This window comes from Bos grunniens, chromosome 15 (assembly GCF_055505025.1).
Source record: "Bos grunniens cultivar Pamir isolate PY7600 chromosome 15, Bosgru_T2T1.0, whole genome shotgun sequence".
Taxonomy (NCBI): Eukaryota; Metazoa; Chordata; class Mammalia; order Artiodactyla; family Bovidae; genus Bos; species Bos grunniens.
The window spans coordinates 50,957,878-50,979,279 of record NC_141179.1 but is presented as its reverse complement, the minus strand read 5'-3'; the positions used below and the strand labels follow the sequence as shown (position 1 = coordinate 50,979,279).

At 39.8% G+C, this 21,402-nt stretch overlaps 1 protein-coding gene across 1 annotated transcript; it reads right to left on the bottom strand.

The window, feature by feature from the left end:
• Window positions 1–10,360: 10,360 nt before the first annotated feature.
• On the bottom strand, window positions 10,361–11,567 carry LOC147358148 (olfactory receptor 51I2-like). Its single transcript, XM_086340449.1, has 2 exons — window positions 10,821–11,567; window positions 10,361–10,660 (listed from the first exon to the last, which is right to left on the bottom strand). The coding sequence occupies exons 1-2, from the start codon at window positions 11,565–11,567 to the stop codon at window positions 10,361–10,363; spliced, it is 1,047 nt and encodes a 348-aa protein (XP_086196575.1).
• Between the last annotated feature and the right edge of the window lie 9,835 nt (window positions 11,568–21,402).

The following is a 21,402-nucleotide window of genomic DNA, read 5'->3' as shown; positions in this document are numbered from 1 at the left end:
TCCCTTATCTTAGAACTTGCCTTTGTCCACAGTTCATAGGTAGATCCCACGCAATTGTGGGTATTTGTGTGATCTATTGCTCTTGGCTGTGGTAGAAGGATCCAAATGGTAATTTAGGCTGAACTTTCAGGAAATTTAGAACACAAGGAGTAAAATGATAGGATACCAGTTAAGACTAGTTGCCAAACCCACGAGTAACTCCAATGCAATCACAAAAATTTCTCCCTTGCATCCAGATCATTTCCTTTCTATCCCCTTTGTGAATATTACAGTGTCATGAGGAGCCTGATAATAGAAAAGGAATCTCTGTGGTGAAACAAAAGAAAAACTTTATTTTCTGTTCTTTTACTAAACTGCCTATTTTAGTAGCCAAGTTCTATCAACATATTTCTTGCTTCCCATGAGGTTCGGAAGTGTTATAATAAATCACTTTAACCTGGAAACAGATCAGGTTTGTCCTTCTATTATTATCTCCACTACACTAAAGAGTCAAAGATATTATGAATTATAGCTCTCCTCCCCCAAGGAATTCAAGCACTTCCACTTTAGCATTCTAGATTTCCGTTAACCTGTGACTGGGTATGTCTGGGAATGTCAAATTGTCTACAGACAAAGGCTGAATCCACCATACTTTCTCTACTTACCTCAAAACCAAATGCTTTTCTTTTTTAAAAATTTTCTACAAAAAAAGAAAACCATGGTAATTATGTGATATGAGAGAGGTGCTATCTAATGCTATGGTATAATCATTTTGTAATGGATGAGTCTTTTATAAAAGGCTCTTCTTACTCAGAAAAATGGAAACGAAAATCTCATAGTGAGAGTACGGTGAAAGTGAAGTTGCTTAGTCGTGTCCGACTCTTTGACACCCCATGGACTGTATCCTACCAGGCTCCTCTGTCCATGGGATTTTCCAAACAATCATACTGGAGTGAATTGCCATTTCCTTCTCCAGGGGATCTTCCCAAACCAGGGATTGAACCTGGGTCTCCTGCATTGTAGACAGACACTTTACCATCTGAGCCACCAGGGAAGTGAGAGTATAGACACCTAGAAAATGTTCAGATCACCCACAGGATGGGTGGGATTTCTCTTATACTGATGCCTTACTTAGAGAAACAAAAGTGTACTCATCTGCTTGGACACAGAGCCTGGGTTTCTGAATAATTGTATGAATTAGGAAATTTTTGTGTTCAGAAAGTAGTTCTTTACTTCTCCCCTACCTGGGTATATGGACCTGCCATTTATGGAAGGTCCTTTTCTTCCTGCTCCTGGCATCTACTCATCCTCCAGCTCACTGGCTCCTCAAGACAGCAACTGACAGAGAGGGATCTCAGACTCTCTAACTAGGTCCTCATCCTTCTAAATGTAGAAACGGTTCTATCTGATCCCCAAGTTACTCACGCTACTTGTTGTTGCAGTCTTCTCTACTGCTCCACATTCTGAAGGAGCCCAGAAAAACTCTGCAATTAAGATCCTACTTTATACCACTGACTGGGAGCATTAGTGATTCACTGCTCCCCAGGGATGGCCCTGCCACAGGTGACAGAGGATAATCTCTGCTTAGTCTTTCCTGGGGAATTGACAACATGCGGGATATATGTGTTTGGATGAAAACTTATAAAAAATTATTTATTTGAGCAATTGAATTGTGGAGGAGAGGGCTAGAATCATCATCTTTTCTAAGTTGATCCAACTGTTAAGATGGCTGTCATTAAAAATAGTATTGGTGAGGATGTGGAGAAATTAGAACCCTTGTACACTGTTGGTGATACTGTAAACTGGCACAGCTGCTATGAAAAACAGTATAGAGTTTACTCAAAAATTAAATTTGCAACTACTGTATCATCCAGCAGTTCTATTTCTGAATATATACTCAAAAGAACTGACATCAGGATCTAAAAGATATCTGCAATATCACCTTAAGACAATATTTATGTTTTCAGATGTTGACCTCTAAATCCTGCTTAAATTTACCCACTCCCCAATTTTTTTGCCAGTATAGCTGCCAGTGAAGAAAGTGCCTACAGGAGTGTTCTCTGGGATGACTTTGGAATGAAGATATTTCTATCCCAGACACACAGAATTTTACAAGGCGAGGCAGAGAGAATGATGTGTAACTAAAATGTAGAGGCTCTAATATTATAATTTCAGGCAATAGCAAATGGTCAGACGAAGGCCATTCTTGAGCAAGAAGGTACACTTTTGGAGCAACAAGGATGTCCATTGGATCCACAGCTGTGAAGAGCTGTAACTCTACCTTTCATTGCTTGAGATTTGATGTAAATTTAATAAGTAGTTGTTGAATAAATACATGAATAAACTTCAGTGCATTTATTTAGGAGTTATGACTCATAAATAGGTTTATTCAAGCAGTATACCTGAAGCCATCTTTGGGCTAATCTCTTTTCTGGATAATGAAGACATTCAATGTGAATCAGATTTCACTGTTGCCTTCCAGAAACTGTCAGTACAAAGCATGGTTTCAACACCAAGTGGTAAGAGTTCTAAGAGAGATGTGTATAGGCTACAAAAGGAGTAGCAGAGAGAACATCACAGACCCAGAGGACAGAAACTTTTATCTCCTCCAGAAGGAGAAGAGTCTTCTAATTAGGAGTAGGAGTGGGGGACTCTAGCAGTAAAGAAGCTGGAGGTCCTCTCCCCAGGGATGTGCAGCTGTGGGCCAGGCCTCTGCTGTCTACATTTGAAGGTAAACTAGGGGAGGAGTACGAGACCCTGCATCCATTGATCCAGAGATCTCCATTTCTGAAGAGACCCCTTAGGCCCTATGCTACTGATACATTCTCTCACTGTGTTCACTCATCCATCCATTAAAGCATTGTGCATTGAGTGGTAAGCACTTTTTATCCATAATTATGATACAGTGTGTTAAGTATTATAACTGAAGGAAACGTTGGGTGCTCAGTGATCACTGTTGAACTCTCTGATTTGGCTTGGGGTGGGTGGGAGTTCATGAAGTCCCAATTACAGTTTTGAGTAAAATCATATGCTAGTCAAGAGGAGGTATAATTATTTTGCTGCCTCTGAATTCTAATTCAGCATCCCTAACATGCATACCCAAGCTCAGTCTTAGGATCTCCTCAGTATCTAATAATTATCTAAGAGGCTGTCCTATCTCTCTTGAAATATAGGACTATGGGCATGAGGGTCTCTCTGTCTCTCTCCCTTATATATATATGTCATCCAGTCAGTTCAGTTCAGTCGCTCAGTCATGTCTGACTCTTTGCGACCCCGTGAGTTGCAGCACGCCAGGCCTCCCTGTCTATCACCAACTCCCGGAGATCACTCAAACTCACATCCATCGAGTCGGTGATGCCATCCAGCCATCTCATCCTCTGTTGTCCCCTTCTCCTCCTGCCCCTAATCCCTCCCAGCATCAGAGTCTTTTCCAATGAGTCGACTCTTTGCATGAGGTGGCCAAAGTACTGGAGTTTCAGCTTTAGCATCATTCCTTCCAAAGAACACCCAGGACTGATCTCTTTTACAATGGACTGGTTGGATCTCCTTGCAGTCCAAGGGACTCTCAAGAGTCTTCTCCAACACCACAGTTCAAAAGCACCAATTCTTTGGTGCTTAGCTTTCTTCACAGTCCAACTCACACATCCATACATGACTACTGGAAAAACCATAGCCTTGACTAGACAGACCTTTGTAGGTAAAGTAATGTCTCTGCTTTTTAATACGCTGTCTAGGTTGCTCATAACTTTCCTTCCAAGTAGTAAGCGTCTTTTAATTTCATGGCCACAATCACCATCTGCAGTGATTTTGGAGCCCCCCAAAAATAAAGTCTGCCACTGTTTTCACTGTTTCCCCATCTATTTCCCATGAAGTGATGGGACTGGATGCCATTATCTTCGTTTTCTGAATGTTGAGCTTTAAGTCAATGTTATCACTCTCCTCTTTCACTTTCATCAAGAGGCTTTTTAGTTCCTCTTCACTTTCTGCCATAAGGGTGGTGGCATCTGCATATCTGAAGTTATTGATATTTCTCCCAGCAATCTTGATTCCAGCTTGTGCTTCTTCCAGCCCAGTGTTTCTCATGATGTACTCTGCATATAAGTTAAATAAGCAGGGTGACAATATACAGACTTGACGTACTCTTTTTCCTATTTGGAACCAGTCTGTTGCTCCATGTCCAGTTCTAACTGTCGCTTCCTGACCTGTATACAGATTTCTCAAGAGGCAGGTCAGGTGGTCTGGTACCCCCGTCTCTTTCAGAATTTTCCACAGTTTATTGTGATCCACACAGTCAAAGACTTTGGCATAGTCAATAAAGCAAAAGTAGATGTTTTTCTGGAACTCTCTTGCTTTTTCCATGATCCAGTGGATGTTAGCAATTTGATCTCTGGTTCCTCTGCCTTTTCTAAAACCAGCTTGAACATCTGGAAGTTCATGGTTCACGTATTGCTGAAGCCTGGCTTGGAGAATTTTGAGCATTCCTTTACTAGCGTGTGAGATGAATGCAATTGTGCGGTAGTTTGAGCATTCTTTGGCATTGCCTTTCTTTGGGATTGGAATGAAAACTTACCTTTTCCAGTCCTGTGGCTCTTGCTGAGTTGTCCAAATTTGCTGGCATATTGAGTGCAGCACTTTCACAGCATCATCTTTCAGGATTTGAAATAGCTCCACTGGAATTCCATCACCTCCACTAGCTTTGTTTATAGTGATGCTTTCTAGGGCCCACTTGACTTCACATTCCAGGATGTCTGGCTCTAGGTGAGGGATCACACCATCGTGATTATCTTGGTTGTGAAGATCTTTTTTGTATAGTTCTTCTGTGTATTCTTGCCACCTCTTAATATCTTCTGCTTTTGTTAGGTCCATACCATTTCTGTCCTTTATTGAGCCCATCTTTGCATGAAATGTTCCCTTGGTATCTCTAACTTTCTTGAAGAGATCTCTAGTCTTTCCCATTCTGTTGTTTTCCTCTATTTCTTTGCATCGATCACTGAGGAAGGCTTTCTTATCTCTTCTTGCTATTCTTTGGAACTCTGCATTCAGATGCTTATATCTTTCCTTTTCTCCTTTGCTTTTCACTTCTCTTCTTTTCACAGCTATTTGTAAGGCCTCCTCAGACAGTCATTTTGCTTTTTTGCATTTCTTTTCCATTGGGATGTACATACACATATGTATATATATGTATGTATGTTTATAATATACATGTGTATATATGTATGTATGCATATACATATACATATGTATATGTATATATATCTATGTACACATATGTATATATGTATGTATGTATATATGTATGTATATACATACACATTTGTATGTATGTATGTATGTATATATATGATATGCTCCACTCACACTTTCTCATTTTTATAAATTTAAAATATCTGCAAAGTCAAAAGAATATTCTTTTTTTAAAATTTATGTATTTTATTTGGAGGCTAATTACTTTACAATATTGTATTGGTTTTGCCACATATTTACATGAATCTGCCACGGGTGTACATGTGTTCCCCATCCTGAACCCCCCTCCCACCTCCCTCCCCATCCCATCCCTCTGGGTCATCCCAGTGCACCAGCCCCAAGCACCCTGTATCATGCATTGAACCTGGACTGGTGATTCATTTCACATATGACATTATACATGTTTCAATGCCATTCTCCCAAATCATCCTGCCTTTGCCCTCTCCCACAGAGTCCAAAAGACTGTTCTATACATCTGTGTCTTTTTTGCTGTCTCGTATACAGAGTTCTGATACTTGTATTCCAATCACCTAGATTAACAACACTTTTAACACTGTTTTCTATCTCTCTTTCCTGCATTCACTCTCTATATATGCACTCACATACATTTATTTTGATAACTCATTTGAAAATAAGTTATAGCTATTATAACACTTCTTAATAAATATTAAGCACGCACTTCCTAAAAATAGATTTTCCTACCTAATCACAAACTATTTTTAAATCTAGGCAAATAATACCAGCCTAATACTATTGTGATCTAGAGCCAGACACCCTGGAATGCAAGTCAAGTGGGCCTTATGAAACATCACTATGAACAAACCTAGTGGAGGTGATGAAATTACAATTGAGATATTTCAAATCCTGAAAGATGATGCTGTGAAAGTGCTGCACTCAATATGCCAGCAAATTTGGAAAACTCAGCAGTGGCCATAGGACTTGAAAAGGTCAGTTTTCAGTCCAAGCCCAAAAAAGGCAATGCCAAAGAATGTTCAAACTACTGCACAATTATGCTCATCTCACACACTAGTAAAGTAACGTTCAAAATTCTCCAAGCTAGCCTTCAACAGTATGTGAACCGTGAACTTCCAGATGTTCAAGCTGGATTTAGAAAAGGCGCAGGAACCAGAGATCAAATTGCCAACATCCGTTGGATCATAAAAAGCAAGAAAGTTCCAGAAAAACATCTACTTTTGCTTTATTGACTATGCCAAAACCTTTGACTGTGTGGATCACAACAAACTGTGGACAGTTCTGAAAGAGATGGGATTACCAGACCACCTGACTTGCCTCTTAAGAAACCTGTATGCAGGTCAGGAAGCAACAGTCAGAACTGGACATGGAGCAACAGACTGGTTCCAAATTGGGAGAGGAGTATGCCAAGGCTGAATATTGTCATACTGCTTAATTTATATGCAGAGTACACCATGAGAAATGCTGGGGTAGAAGAAGCACAAGCTGGAATCAACATTGCCAGGAGAAACATCAACCTCAGATATGCAGATGACACCACCCTTATGGCAGAAAGTGAAGAAGAACTAAAGAGCCTCTTGATGAAAGTGAAAGGAGAGTGTAAAAGTTGGCTTAAAACTTAACATTCAGAAAACAAAGATCATGGCGCTGGTCCCATCACTTAATGGGAAATAGATGGGGAAACAATGGAAACAGTGTCAGACTTTATTTTTTTGGCCTCCAAGATCACTGCAGATGGTGACTGCTGCCATGAAATTAAAAGACGCTTGTTCCTTGGAAGAAAAGTTATGAGCAACCTAGACAGCATATGAAAAAGCAGAGACATTACTTTGCCAACAAAGGTCTATCTAGTCAAAGCTATGGTTTTCCAGTAGTCATGTATGGATGTGAGAGTTGGACTATAAAGAAAGCTGATATGTACCACAGCTTTCCTATCTATTCATCTGCTGATGGACATTCAGGTTGCTTCCATGTCCTGGCTATTATAAACAGTTCTGCAATAAATGTTGGGGTACACGTGTCTCTTTCAATTCTGGTTTCCTCAGTGTGTATGCCCAGCAGTGGGATTGCTGGGTCATAAGGCAGTTCTATTTCCAGTTTTTTAAGGAATCTCCACACTGTTCTCCGTAGTGGCATATGGAAAGCTGTGGTACATATACACAATGGAGTATTACTCAGCCATTAAAAAGAACACATTTGAATCAGTTCTAATGAGGTGGATGAAACTGGAGCCTATTATACAGAGTGAAGTAAGCCAGAAAGAAGAACACCAATACAGTATACTAATGCATATATATGGAATTTAGAAAGATGGTAACAATAACACTGTATATGAGACAGCAAAAGAGACACTGATGTATAGAACAGTCTTTTGGACTCTGTGGGAGAGGGAGAGGGTGGGATGATTTGGGAGAATGGCATTGAAACATGTATAATATCATATATGAAACGAGTCACCAGTCCAGGTTTGATGTACAATATTGGGTGCTTGGGGCTGGTGCACTGGGACGACCCAGAGGGATGGTACAGGGAGGGAAGAGGGAGGAGTGTTCAGGATGGGGAACACGTGTATACCTGTCGCAGATTCATGTTGATATACAGCAAAAGCAATACAATATTGTAAAGTTAAAAAATAAAATAAAAAAATTAAAAAAAATAAAGATACATGGAAGTCAAAACTAAAAAAAAAAAAAAGAAAGCTGAGCACTGAAAAATTGATGCTCTTGAACTGTGGTGTTGGAGAAGACTCATGAGAGTCCCTTGGTTAGCAAGGAGATCCAGTCAGTCCATCCTAAAGGAAATCAGTCCTGAATATTCATTGGAAGGACTGATGCTGAAGTTGAAGCTCCAATACTTTGGCCACCTCATGCGAAGAACTGACTCATTGGAAAAGACCCTGATGCTGGGAAAGATTGAAGGAAAGAGGAGAAGGGGACGACAGAGGATGAGATGGTTGGATGGCATCACCACCTCTAAGGACATGAGTTTGTTTAAAGTCCAGGAGTTGGTGATGGACAGGGAGGCCTGGGGTGCTGCTGCAGTCCATGGGGTTGCAAAGAGTCAGAGATGACTGAGCAACGGAACAGAAGTGTACTGAATACTATTACCTATATACAATACATATTTGAATTCCATGATTGTCCAAATAATGGCTAATTAATGCTAGCATTTGGTTTTCATGCCCCTTTGATCTCTTTTAATTTAGATTAAGTCCCTGACACAACGTTTATAACACCGTGTTTTGAAAACTATCCCAGGCTACTAGTTTGTGTGTGTGTATGTGTGTTAGTGTAGGTATGCCTGTGTGTGGTGCTTTCCATATTTATTGTTTCCCTGGTTATTCCTGAGTGTTAGATTCAGGTTGAGCATTTTTGGTAGGACTTTTACATATGTGATTTTGTGTCCTTATTCATATCAGAAGGCACATAAGGTCAGATTACATATTATTGGTTAACCTAAATTTGACCATTTGCTTAAGGTATTATTGCCAGTCTCTTTATTGTTGAAACAGATCTATCCTTTTTTTATTTAGTAAGTAAGTTGTGCAATGTACTTTGAAACTGTGTGAATATTGTATATGAACATCCTTTAAGCATTTGTTGATTATTTAAAATACATTATAAACTGCAAAGAGGTTATCTTATAAATCAAGACTTTTGCATTTATTTCATGACCTTCTTCTATAAAAAGAGTTTTCTTCTTTTCTCCCTCTTCATTTTGAATATCACTGGGGACTCATACTTTTCTTAAAGAATTCTATTTGCTATAGTCAATTGCTGTTATAATTATTTTTAATGTTCTAATTGACCTACATTTGAAAAGTGGTAGACTTTTTGAATGAGTTTCTGTTTTTTTTTTTTTTTTTAATGCTCCCATTGACTTTGTGTCTTTTTACTGCTTCAGACATAAACTATTCAGTCTCACTTTGTGTACTCCCTGCTTCATACCTGGATACCTGGAATTAGCCACTACTCCAAGAATCCTAGGTTTTATGTAGTGGTGAATGGTATTTAGAAGCAAATAGATACTAGTTTTGGTCACTGATGCTGGTATCATTGCTTCCAGGTACTTTCAGAAGACAGAGAAGAGAAATGTGGAGACGAAATTAAATAAAAAATTACATCTATTTTAAAAAAAATTATTGACTTAGCTTTAGTTTACATTCTTTTTTCTATACTGTTGAAACAACTTCTGAAATGTTTTCCTTGCATTCTTTTTCTCCTCCACTTTCACCTTCTTAATTCGTGATACACAGTAAAGCCTCTACAGCTTTTTACATTGCAGTAGCCTTTCTAAGGCTGACTTTTAAACAAAGAATGAAGACCACATGGTCCAGTCAGATCTGAAAGGTTAAAGAGGTCTCACCACTGCCTGTCATTTCTAGCTCATCTCCAGTTCTTCTCCCTCCAACACCTAACACATTATGCTGAACCACATTTAACCACTCACTTTTTCACATCAACCAGGTAACTCCATGCCTCAGTTTTATCATTTTTTTATATTGTTTTCCATTTATTAGGTATGACCTCCTATTGCCTACATTTTCTGCCTGACAAGCTCCTGCTTATCTTTCAGCCTCCTTCTTCCTATCTCATTTCCTCCTGTCAAGGCAGCAAATCCACTTCTAGGCTCCTATAGCACTTTGTCTGAACCTCTCATGGCCTTATTACACATTATTATAATTGTGTGTTTAGAAGCTGCTATCTTTCAAAGTAGGGAAGAGACTACATATGGTTAATTTAAATATTTCTTATAACAACCACAGATTCTAGCATAAATAAACACTAAATTAAAAAATTGAATTTAATGAGTGGAGTAAGCAATTAGAACCGAGGAAGTCCCTGGTGGTCCAGTGGTTAGGACTTGGCACTCTCACTGCTGGAGCTCCAGGTTTCATCCATGGTTGAGGAACTAAGATCCTGCAAGTGATGCAGCACAGCAAAAAATAACAAATAAATAAATAAACAAATAAATTAAATGTGAAGCCACAAAGACTTAAAAAACAATCAGGACTGTGTTTCACCCATATGTATGTGGGTGATTTGCTTGTTATTCTCTTGATAATGTTTCTGGGTCAGGGCTCAGAAAAATGGGCTTTCTGGACATAAGTTATAACTGTTTGACTGTGTTTTCCCTCAGATTCTGAGGCTATTTCTTGTTTCCATCAGCCTTTGCTCTTCTTGCTCAGCACCCTGAGCATGGCTTCCCTGATGGGCTTGGACTTGACACTGTAGATGATGGGGTTGAGCACAGGGGGCACCCCCAGGTACACATAGGCAACAAGAGTGTGTACTATGGGGGGAAGGTGTCTCCCAAAACGGTGGATCATGGACACACCTATGACTGGGATGAAGAAAACCAGAACGGCTAAAATATGAGAAACACAAGTGTTGAGGGCCCGGATACGCTCCCTGGGAGAGGCCAGACTCATCACTGTATGAAGAATAAGGGTATGCTGCTGCTGCTGCTAAGTTGCTTCAGTCGTGTCCGACTCTGTGTGACCCCATAGACGGCAGCCCACTAGCCTCCTCTGTCCCTGGGATTCTCCAGGCAAGAATACTGGAGTGGGCTGCCATTTCCTTCTCCAATGCATGAAAGTGAAAAATGAAAGTGTAGGACAGCACAATAAGCAAGGAGTCAAAACCCACTGTGGACAGAACCACATACAGCCCATAAATGATATTGACAGTAATGTCAGCACAGGCTCGTTTCATGACATCTGCATGGAAACAGAATGAGTGGGACAGGAGGATCTTGCCAGGGCAAAAGTTCAGTCTCTTTAGTAAGAAGGGCCCTGGGAAGAGGGACACAGTGGCGTGAGCCATAATGGCCAGCCCAATCCTGATAATGACATTGTTTGTGAGAACAGAGGCATAGCGCAGGGGGTTGGAGATGGCCACAAAGCGGTCAAACGACATGGCCAGGAGCACTGAGGACTCTACCATGGATAAGGAGTGGAGAAACAATAATTGGATCAGACAGGCATTGAAGCCAATGAGCCGATGGTCAAACCAGAGCACAGCCAGCATGGTGGGCATTGTGGCCAAGGTGAGGCCCATGTCGGTGAGGGCCAGCATGGACAGGAAGTAGTACATGGGCTGGTGCAGGCTGGGGGTCCTCCTCACAGCCAAGAGGATCAGGCAGTTTCCAGTGAGGGCCACAGTGTACATGGAGGAGAAAAGGATGGAGATCCAGCCGTGAACGGTCTCCAGGCCTGGGATGCCAATCATCAGGAAAGCAGGTGGCTGGAAGAAGAAGATGTTGGCAAAGGACCAGGAAGCAAGCATCTTGGGAAGGCAGTTGAGGTCTCCAGAAATTTGTGATTTTTTCAATCTGGGCAGACACAAAGACATTGACCATACACCTATCATTAGGAAGATATTTATTTATACCATGTAGGCTCTTTCATTAATTATTTTCCATTTCTCAGCTTTTACTTTGTATTATTAACTGTTCCAAGAATGTACATACAACAACCTATATGTCATGAAAACAAATATACCATTTAGGAGATAGTATAACTTCTCTATGATTATCAGAAAATAAATGACTGAAATAGATTAAAGATTTAGTTCTTAATAAATGTAAATTTTATACTATTTCCACCCTTACTTCCACTGTTTTCTTTAAATAAAGTGATGTGTGTTAGCCCTCTTGAATATATAAAAGACATTTTAAATGCTCATGATTTTTTCAGAATTTTAAAAGATTCACATAGTTATCACATGTGCTCTCATAATTACTTTGCTGATAGATAGAGAAAGGAAATATTTTATCTAAAGTGAAAAGAGAAATTCTGAAGTCCAACAAAGGAAGAGAAAGCTGCAGCTTCTTCCTGAATCATTAAAACTATTAGAACTTGGGATCTTCTTGTATTTGGAGGGTCTGAGTACAAATCCTAGGATGTTGTCTTCTAATCAAGACCCATAATGATTAATACCTAGGCTGTTAAGTACTAGGAAAGTTTTGGTAAATGAAGAGACACTTGATTCTCACCAGGTCGCTGAGAACACTGATATATCTGGGGTCCGTCTCTGCCTTGCTCAGAGAATATCTGCCTGGGTTTTTAAATGCCCCTGCAATCCAGGCTACACACTGCTTTGTAGGCATCATTTTCTCCATTCACTGAGCGTTCCTCATAATGTTTAGAATACCAGCTAAATCTTTTGTTCAGCCTCTTAGCACACTCATCAAAAGTGTGATTTGTCCTAGAATGACCTCCCTGTAATCTCTCAGCACTGATCTCAGCCCTAGCTGGGAGGGCCACAGCTGCAGGAAGATGAGACCTAAGGTTCTCTTCTTCAAGTTAGAATTTCCAAAGAAAGATATGAATGAAAGACGTAAATTTAGGCTCATTGAGGATTCAGTGGGATCTGTCCTAGAAATGTCAGTTTAGTTTCTGATTTTGGGGAAATAATTTTTCTTTTTGTTTGAAACTAACACAACATTTTATACTAAAAAAATTTTTTTTATCTTTAAAATTTTATTGCATTTTGCCTTTTTTATTTTAAATTTTTATTTATTTTTTAATTGACAGATAATTTATTTGCAGAATTTTGTTGTTTCCTGTCAAACCTCAACATGAATCAGCCATAGGTATACACATATATCCCCTCCCTTTTAACCTCCCTCCTCACCCCTCCCTTCTAGGTTGTTTTTGGGGAAATACATTTTATTAACAGTTATTGGATACCTTTTGTCTTCCAGATATTAGACGTTCTATTCTCTCATATATTAGTAAATAATACCACTCAGTCTCAAAAAATGATGCAAGTATTACTGTATATTTTAAACAAATAATAAAAATGACAATAATAATAAAAAGTAAAACTGGAGGGAGAGGTTTAAAGAGTTTCTCTAGGCTATGCCAGAAATGAATCCAAATTAAAATTCAGGTCTATTTGGCTTACACACTTTAAACAATCTTAAACCTCCTGTATTGGCTGTACTAGATACTGGAGATTTGTTAAGTTTGGGGCTGGCAGGACCAGATTATCAAGAAAAGCTTGTTCTCTGCTGATGTTCCATGGAGATAAGATTGAGGTTCTGGAAATGAAACCCTTTCCTGTTTATCCAAAAATCTTCTGCCATTTCTCTGTGACTGTTTCAGTTCAGTTCAGTCGCTAAGATGTGTTTGACTCTTTGCGATCCCATTGACTGCAACACACCAGGCCTCCTTGTCCATCAAAAATTCCCAGAGCTTGGTCAAACTCATGTCCACCAAGTCAGTGATGCCATCCAACCACCTTATCCTCGGTCGTCCCCTTTTCCTCCCAATTTCAATCTTTCCCAGCATCAGGGTCTTTTCCAATGAGTCAGTTCTTTGCATCAGGTGGCCAAAGTATTGGAGCTTCAGCTTCAGCATCAGTCCTTCCAATGAATATTCAGGACTGATTTCCTTTAGGATAGACTGACTGGATTTCCTTGAGGTCCAAGGGACTCTAATAAGTCTTCTTCAACACCATAGTTCAAAAGCATCAATTCTTTAGTGCTCAGCTTTCTTTATAGTCCAACTCTCACATCCATATATGATTCCTGGAGAAACCATACCTTTGACTTGATGGACCTTTGTCAGCAAAGCAATGTCTCTGCTTTTTAATATGCAGTCTAGGTTTGTCAAAGCTTTTCTTCTATGGAGCACATGTCTTTTAATTTCATGGCGGCAGTCACCATCTACAGTGATTTTGGAGCCTCCCAAAATAAAGTCTGTCACTATTTCCATTGTTTCCCCATCTATTTGTCATGAAGTGATGGGACTGGATCTTAATTTTTTGAATGTTGAGTTTCAAGCCAGCTTTTTCACTCTCCTCTTTCACCTTCATCAAGAGGCTTTTTAGTTCCTCTTTGCTGTCTGTCATAAGTGTAGTGTCATCTGCATACCTGAGGTTATTGATATTTCTCCTGGCAATCTTGATTCCAGCTTGTGCTTCATCCAGGCCAGCATTTTGCATGATATACTCTGCATATAAGTTAAATAAACAGGGTGACAATATACAGCCTTGACGTACTCCTTTCCTATTGAAACTAGTTTGTTGTTCCATGTCCAGTTCTAATTGTTGCTTCCTGACCTTCATACAGATTTCTCAGGAAGCAGGTCAGGTGGTCTGGTATTCCTATCTCTTCCAGAATTTTCCACAGTTTGTTGTGATCCACATAGTTAAAGACTTTGGGGTAATCAATAAAATAGAAATACATGTTTTTCTGGAAATCTCTTGCTTTTTCTATGATCTAATGGATATTGGCAATTTGATCCTTAGTTCCTTTGCCTTTTCTAAATCCAGATTGAACATCTGAAAGTTTTTGGTTCACATACTGTTGAAGCCTAGCTTGGAGAATTTTGAGCATTGTTTTGCTAGTGTGTGAGATGCATGCAATTGTGCAGTACTTTGAACATTATCTGGTATTGCTTTTTTTGGGGATTGGATTGAAAACTGACCTTTTCCAGTCCTGTGGCCACTGCTGAAGTTTCCAAATTTGCTGGCATATTGAGTGCAGCACTTTCACAGCAGCATCTTTTAGGATTTGAAATAGCTCAACTGGAATTCCATCACCTCCACTAGCTTTGTTCATAGTGATGGTTCAGAAGGCCCACTTGACTTCGCATTCCAGGATGTCTGGCTCTAGGTGAGTGATCACACCATTGTAATTATCTGGGTTGTGAAGATCTTTTTTGTACAGTTCTGTGTATTCTTGCCGCCTCTTCTTAATATCTTCTGCTTCTGTTAGATCCATACCATTTCTGTCCTTTATAGTGCCCATCTTTGCATGAAATGTTCCCTTGGTATTCTCTAATTTTCTTGAAGAGATCTCTAGTCTTTCCCATTCTGTTGTTCTCCTCTATTTCTTTGCACTGATTACTGAGGAAGGCTTTCTTATTTCTCCTTGCTATTCTTTGGAACTCTGCATTCAAATGGATGTATCTTTCCTTTTCTCCTTTGCCTTTCACATCTTTTCTTTTCTCAGCTATTAGTAAGGCGTTCTCAGACAATCATTTTGCCTTTTTGCATTTCTTTTTCTTGGGGATGGTCTTGATCACTGCCTTCTGTAGAGTGTCATGAGCCTCTGCCCACAGTTCTTCAGGCACTCTGTCTATCAGATTTAATCCCTTGAACCTATTTGTCACTTTCACTGTATAATCATAAGTGATTTGATTTAGGTCATACTTGAATGGTCTAGTGGTTTTCCCTACTTTATTCAGTTTAAGATTGAATTTTGCAATAAGGAGTTTTACGATCTGAGCCATATGAGTCCATGATCTGAGTTCAGGATCCTGGTGTTGTTTTTGCTGACTGTATAGAGGTTCTCCATCTTTGGCTGCAAAGCATATAATCATTCTGATTTCGATATTGACCATCTGGTACTGTCCATGTGTAGAGTCATCTCTTGTGTTGTTGGAAGAGGGTGTTTGCTATGACCAATGTGTTCTCTTGGCAAAACTCTGTTAGCCTTTGCTCTAAGCAGGGCAAAGGCTGTGACCCTTTAGATCCTTCTTATAAAGTCATTTGCCTTTTGTTGTGCTAATTATCTCCTTGGTTTTGCTTTTCTCTTCACTAATCCCAGGCATATTTCTTCAGCTCTTAGTTCATCTCACTGTTCTGATTTTGATGATTTCATAAATTTCTATCCTCTTTTTTTTTTTCCAGGGATAATCAATAAATGAACAAGAAAATGAATAATTGAATGAAGACAGTAATTTTATTACCCAGTTCTTCTTCATTCAGTCCATTAACATAGCATCTCAAAGGTCCATATGTTCACAACTTAAGGTATATACTTTGTATATAGTAAAGACCAGTGGTTTCTTCAGATTAATACAATTCAGTTCAGTTCAGTTCAGTCGCTCAGTCGTGTCCGACTCTTCGTGACCCCATGAATCGCAGCATGCGAGGTCTCCCTGTCCATCACCAACTCCCGGAGTTCACTCAGACTCACGTCCATCAAGTCAGTGATGCCATCCAGCCATCTCATCCTCTGTCGTCCCCTTCTCCTCCTGCCCCCAACCTCTCCCAGCATCAGAGTCTTTTGCAATGAGTCAGCTCTTCGCATGAGGTGGCCAAAGTACTGGAGTTTCAGCTTTAGCATCATTCCTTCCAAAGAACACCCAGGGCTGATCTGCTTCAGAATGGACGGGTTGGATCTCCTTGCAGTCCAAGGGACTCTCAAGAGTCTTCTCAAACACCACAGTTCAAAAGCATCAATTCTTTGGCGCTCAGCCTTCTTCACAGTCCAACTCTCACATCCATACATGACCACAGGAAAAACCATAGCCTTGACTAGACGGAATTGTTATTATTAACTAATTTCATTTGGATTTGCTTAGTATCAATCCAGGAGATACTCTTTGTCACTGGCAGCACAAACCAAATAGAATGTGTCAGCTCTCCATTTAATTTGAAGGAATCTGAGGGTTAATTTTGGAGAAGGAAATGGCAAACCACTCCAGTATTCTTGCCTAGAGAATCCTGTGACAGAGGAGCCTGGTGGGCTGCTGTCCTTGGGGTCGTATAGAGTCAGACACGACTGAAGTGACTTAGCGTGCATGCATGCATTGGAGAAGGAAATGGCAATCCACTCCAGTATTCTTGCCTGGAGAATCCCAGGGACGGAGGAGCCTGGTGGGCTGCTGTCTATGGGGTCGCACAGAGTTGGACATGACTGAAGTGAATTAGCAGCAGAAGCAGCAGCAGAGGATTAATTTTATCTGGGATTAATGTCACAGTTCTCTTTCTTTCATCCTGCATTAATTCATCTATTATTGAATTACTCTTAAATCCCTTGTCTTGAACTTGCTTTTTTCCACAGTTTATATGTAGGTCCCATGCAACTGTGGGTATTTGTGTGATCTATTTACTCTTGGCTGTGGTAGCAGAATCCAAATGGTAACTTAAGCTGTAACATTACAAGAAGTTTAGAGCTTAAGGGGTTAAAATTATAGTATACCCCTTAAGGAAAATTGTCAAAAATTATGAGTAACTCTTATACAACCAAGCCAATTTCTCCCTTACATCCAGATAATGACCTTTTTACCTGCTTTTTGTGTATATTAGTGGTATGAGGAAATAATATTGGAAAAGATTCTCTGTGGTTTAAAAAAATAAAGGGAAGGCTTTTTTTCCCACTCTTATTTTACTAAAATCTCTATTTTAGTAGCCGAGTTGGATTGATATGTTTTGTGCTTCCCATGTGGTTCAGAATTTTAAAATAAATCACTTTAACCTGGAATCAGACCAGATTTAGTCTTCTATTATTATCTCCAGGACACTAAAAGGTCAAAGATATTTTAAATTATAGCTCTCCCCTGAGGAATTCCATCCTTTCCACTTTAGCACTCTAGGATTCTGTTATCTTCTGACTCTGTGTGTCTGGGAAAGTCAAATAGCCTAGAAGCAAAAGGTTGAATCCACCTTACTTTCTTTGCTGCTGCTGCTGCTAAGTTGCTTCAGTCGTGTCTGACTCTGTGAGACCCCATAGATGGCAGCCCACCAGGCTCCCCCGTCCCTGGGATTCTCCAGGCAAGAACACTGGAGTGGGTTGCCATTTCCTTCTCCAATGCATGAAAGTGAAAAGTGAAAGTGAATTCGCTCAGTCTTTACTTGAACTCAAAATCAAGTGCATACAGATGGTCAAGAGACACATGAAAAGATGCTCAACATCACTAATTATTAGAGAAATTCAGATAAAAACTATAGGGAAGCACCACCTCACACTGGTCAGATGGCCATCTTCAAAACATCTGCAAACAATAAATGCTAGATAGGATGTGGAGAAAAGGGAAATCTCCAGCACTTGATGAGAATGTATGTTAATACAGCCACTATGGAGAACAGTATGAATATTCCTTAAAAAACTGAAAATAGAACTACCCTATGACCCAGCAATACCACTACTGGGTATATACCCAGAGAAAACCATTATTCAAAAAGACACATGCAGTCCAATATTCATTGCAGCACTATTTACAGTAGCCAGGACATGGAATCAACCTAAATGTCCATTGATAGATGAATGGATAAAGAAGATGTGGTGCATACATATGATGGAATATTTCTCAGTCATAAAAAGAAGTGAAACTGGGTCATTTGTAGATATGTGGATGGACCTAGAGTTTGTCATACAGACTGAAGTAAGAAAGTGAAAAACAAATGTCATATGGTAACGCATATATGTGGAATCTAGAAAAATGGTACAGATGAACCTATTTTCAGGGCAGGAATAGAGATCCAGACATAGAGTATGGATATATGGACTTTGGGGTGAGTATATCTACAGTACAGCACAAGGAGCTCAGCTCAGTGCTCTGTAGTGACCCAGATGAGTTGAATGAGGGGGTGTGGGTGGGAGGTATAAAATCGAGGGCAAACACAAAACTGATTCACTTCATTGCACAGTAGAAACCAACACAATATTGTAAAACAACTATATACTTCCCGCCAAAAAAAGTCAAGTGCTTTTCTTTTTCCTACCAGAAACAGAGAGAAATAAACATGATAATTATGTGACATCATAGAGGTGCTATCTAATGCTATGGTGTAACAATTTTGCATTATTTAAGCCAAGTGCTCTTCTAAGAGTTTCCTTACTCAGAAAACATGGGAAAGACAAATATCATAGAGAGAATTGAGACAGCAAGCAAATATCCAGATCACCCACAGGATGCTCTCTGGGGTGAATATTAAGATACCTTTATATTGATACCTTACTTAGAGAAATAAAAAGGTACTAATCTGCTTGGACACAGAGTCTGGGTTTCTGCATAATTATCTGAATTAGACAGTCTCTATGCTGCAGGAAAAAGTCTCTTTCACTTCTTTTCCCCTACTGGCAGGGGGGTGTGGTGGGGTATGGGTGTAGGATCTGGCATTTATGGGAAGGCTAGCCTCCTTCCTTTCCTTCCTACTCTTGACATGTGCTCATTCTCCATCTCAATGGCTCTTCCACATGAAAGCAGCTGATCGAGAGGGCATCTCAGATTCTCTCATCAGGCCCCCCTCCTACTAAATAACATGTGTATGAAGGGTTGTATCTGGGCCCCAAGGTACTCACCCTGCTTGTTGTTGCAGCCTTCTCTACTGTTCCTCATTCTGAAGGAGCCCAGAAAATCTTCGCAACTAAGACCCTACTTTATACTTGGTGCCTTGAGCTGATGCTCCCCAGGGATATCCCAGAGATAGGCCACAGAGGATAGTCTCAGCTTAGTCTTTCCTTGGCAATGGAAAATGTGAAAAATATGTATTTTTGTTTGGAAAGTTATATTATTGAGCACCTGATAAGGAGAGGGCTAGAATCATGCTCTCTAGGCTCATCCCTGCTACCACATCTGTAGGAGATTTTACTTGGCACTTCAAACTTTTTTTTTTTTTTTTTAACTATGTCTTTTAGTATGTGGAGTCACACAGAATACTTCCTGGTCTCTCCAGTGACCCTTACAGACACTCAGGTGAGTTGTGCTTCTTTCTCTGCACTCTCTTCTTGGTTCCTAGGGCTGTTCTTGCAGGTTAAGCAGATCCACCTCTGTGTCTATTTTTCCTGGGATTTTATGAAAGCACCATCATGTTTCATAGCAACTATGGATAAAGTAACCTGGGAGTACAGATGGGGAATAAATGGCTTAAGACACAGAGAGACGAATGTGGGAAGACATGGGCGCTCATCTGTGTCTCTGGACTTGTGTTTTAGAGATGCAGCATGCTATCCTACCCAGAACATTGTGCTTGCCATCTTGTTCCATCCCCAGGGGCTTCCTTTACTTCTAATAGAGTGAAAACAATACTGAAAGCATGAAGAGGCCCCAGAGCCAACATGCAGAAGCATCTGTGTGTGTGTGTGTGTGTGTATGTGTGTTATAGCTTTATTGAGGTATAATTAATGTACAGAAAACTGAATTTCTTTAATTTACATAATTAGATCCATTTGAACATACCTATATACCCTTAAAATCATTCCTTACAATCAAGGTGACAGACATCCATCACCTCCAAATGTTTCCTTGTTGCAAATGGCTGGATTTTCTTTTTAAAGGCCAAGTAATAATCCACGTTATGTGTATACCACATTTTCTTTATCCATTCATCTGTTGATGGACATTTGGGTTGTTTCACTATCTTGGCTATTGTGAATAATGCTTAAACAAATATGGGAGTTCTAGATATGTAAGCAATGTATTCCTAACTTAATATAGGACATATATGACAAGCCCATAACTTAAATTATACTCAGTAGTAAAAACTGAAACATTTTTCTCATGAACAAGAATTGGAAACAAGGGAAGTATGCTCATTTTTTCTACTTCTATTCAATATAGTACTAAAATCCAAGCCAAAGTAGTGACTTAAGGAAAGGAAATAAAGAGCTCCAACTGGAAAATTAGAAATAAAATTATCTCTGTTTGCAGGCTACACAATCTTATGTATTCAAAATCCCCAAAGCTCTATAAGAAAACAGTTTGCAATAAATTCAAGAAAGTTTCAGGGTACAAAATTAGTACACAAAATCAGTTTTGTTTTTATTATACCAACAATCAATTATCCAAAATGGACAATAAGAAAAAATAATATGTTTTACAACAGAATCAAAGAAAATAAAATACTTAGGAATACACTTAACTAAAGAGGTGACAGACTTGTACACTGAAAACTATAAATCATGTCTCTACCAGGGCATCTCAATCCTTAGAATGCATAAAAATTACCTGGAGAGTTTACTTAAACATCATTCTTGAGCCCATCATTCTGCCCTGGTAGAGACATGATGTTTTAGGGGCCAGATGTGCTAAATTCAGAATACAGGTCCTTTCCCCAGCAATATGAGGCCTCTGACTTTTCAGGGACTGTCAGATTTGACTTCTCTGACATAGGCAGGGGGAAGGCTGGCCAGGAGCCCCAACTAGAGCCTGACACACACTAACATGTGCTTAGGCAGCACAGACCAGATCAGACTGGAGCAGAGTGGCCAGAGAGGAGCTGTGATTTAGCCAGATTGATGGCTCTTCTTGTTATAATACTCATGAGGAACAGGGGCTATAATGAGTTTAGCAGATGTGGACATGCTAATGCCAGAGAGTCTCTCTGCCTGAAAGGGAATTGCAATCATCCAATATATTCCCCTGTCCTCTGGCCTAGGATTGAGTTGTCACAGGCTCTTAGACACTGCTCTGGGTGCCCCAGATGGTACTGGCTGACACACTCCGAGCATGCCATTAGGAACACA

What these genes read in the sequence shown, in the direction of transcription:
- LOC147358148 (XM_086340449.1), bottom strand. Translation starts at nt 11,567, where the DNA reads ATGATAGGTGTATGGTCAATGTCTTTGTGTCTGCCCAGATTGAAAAAA. An exon ending in GTTTTGACTCCTTGCTTATT is followed by an intron (nt 10,661 to 10,820) that starts GTGCTGTCCTAC and finishes GCAACTTAGCAG; the next exon opens with CAGCAGCAGCATACCCTTAT.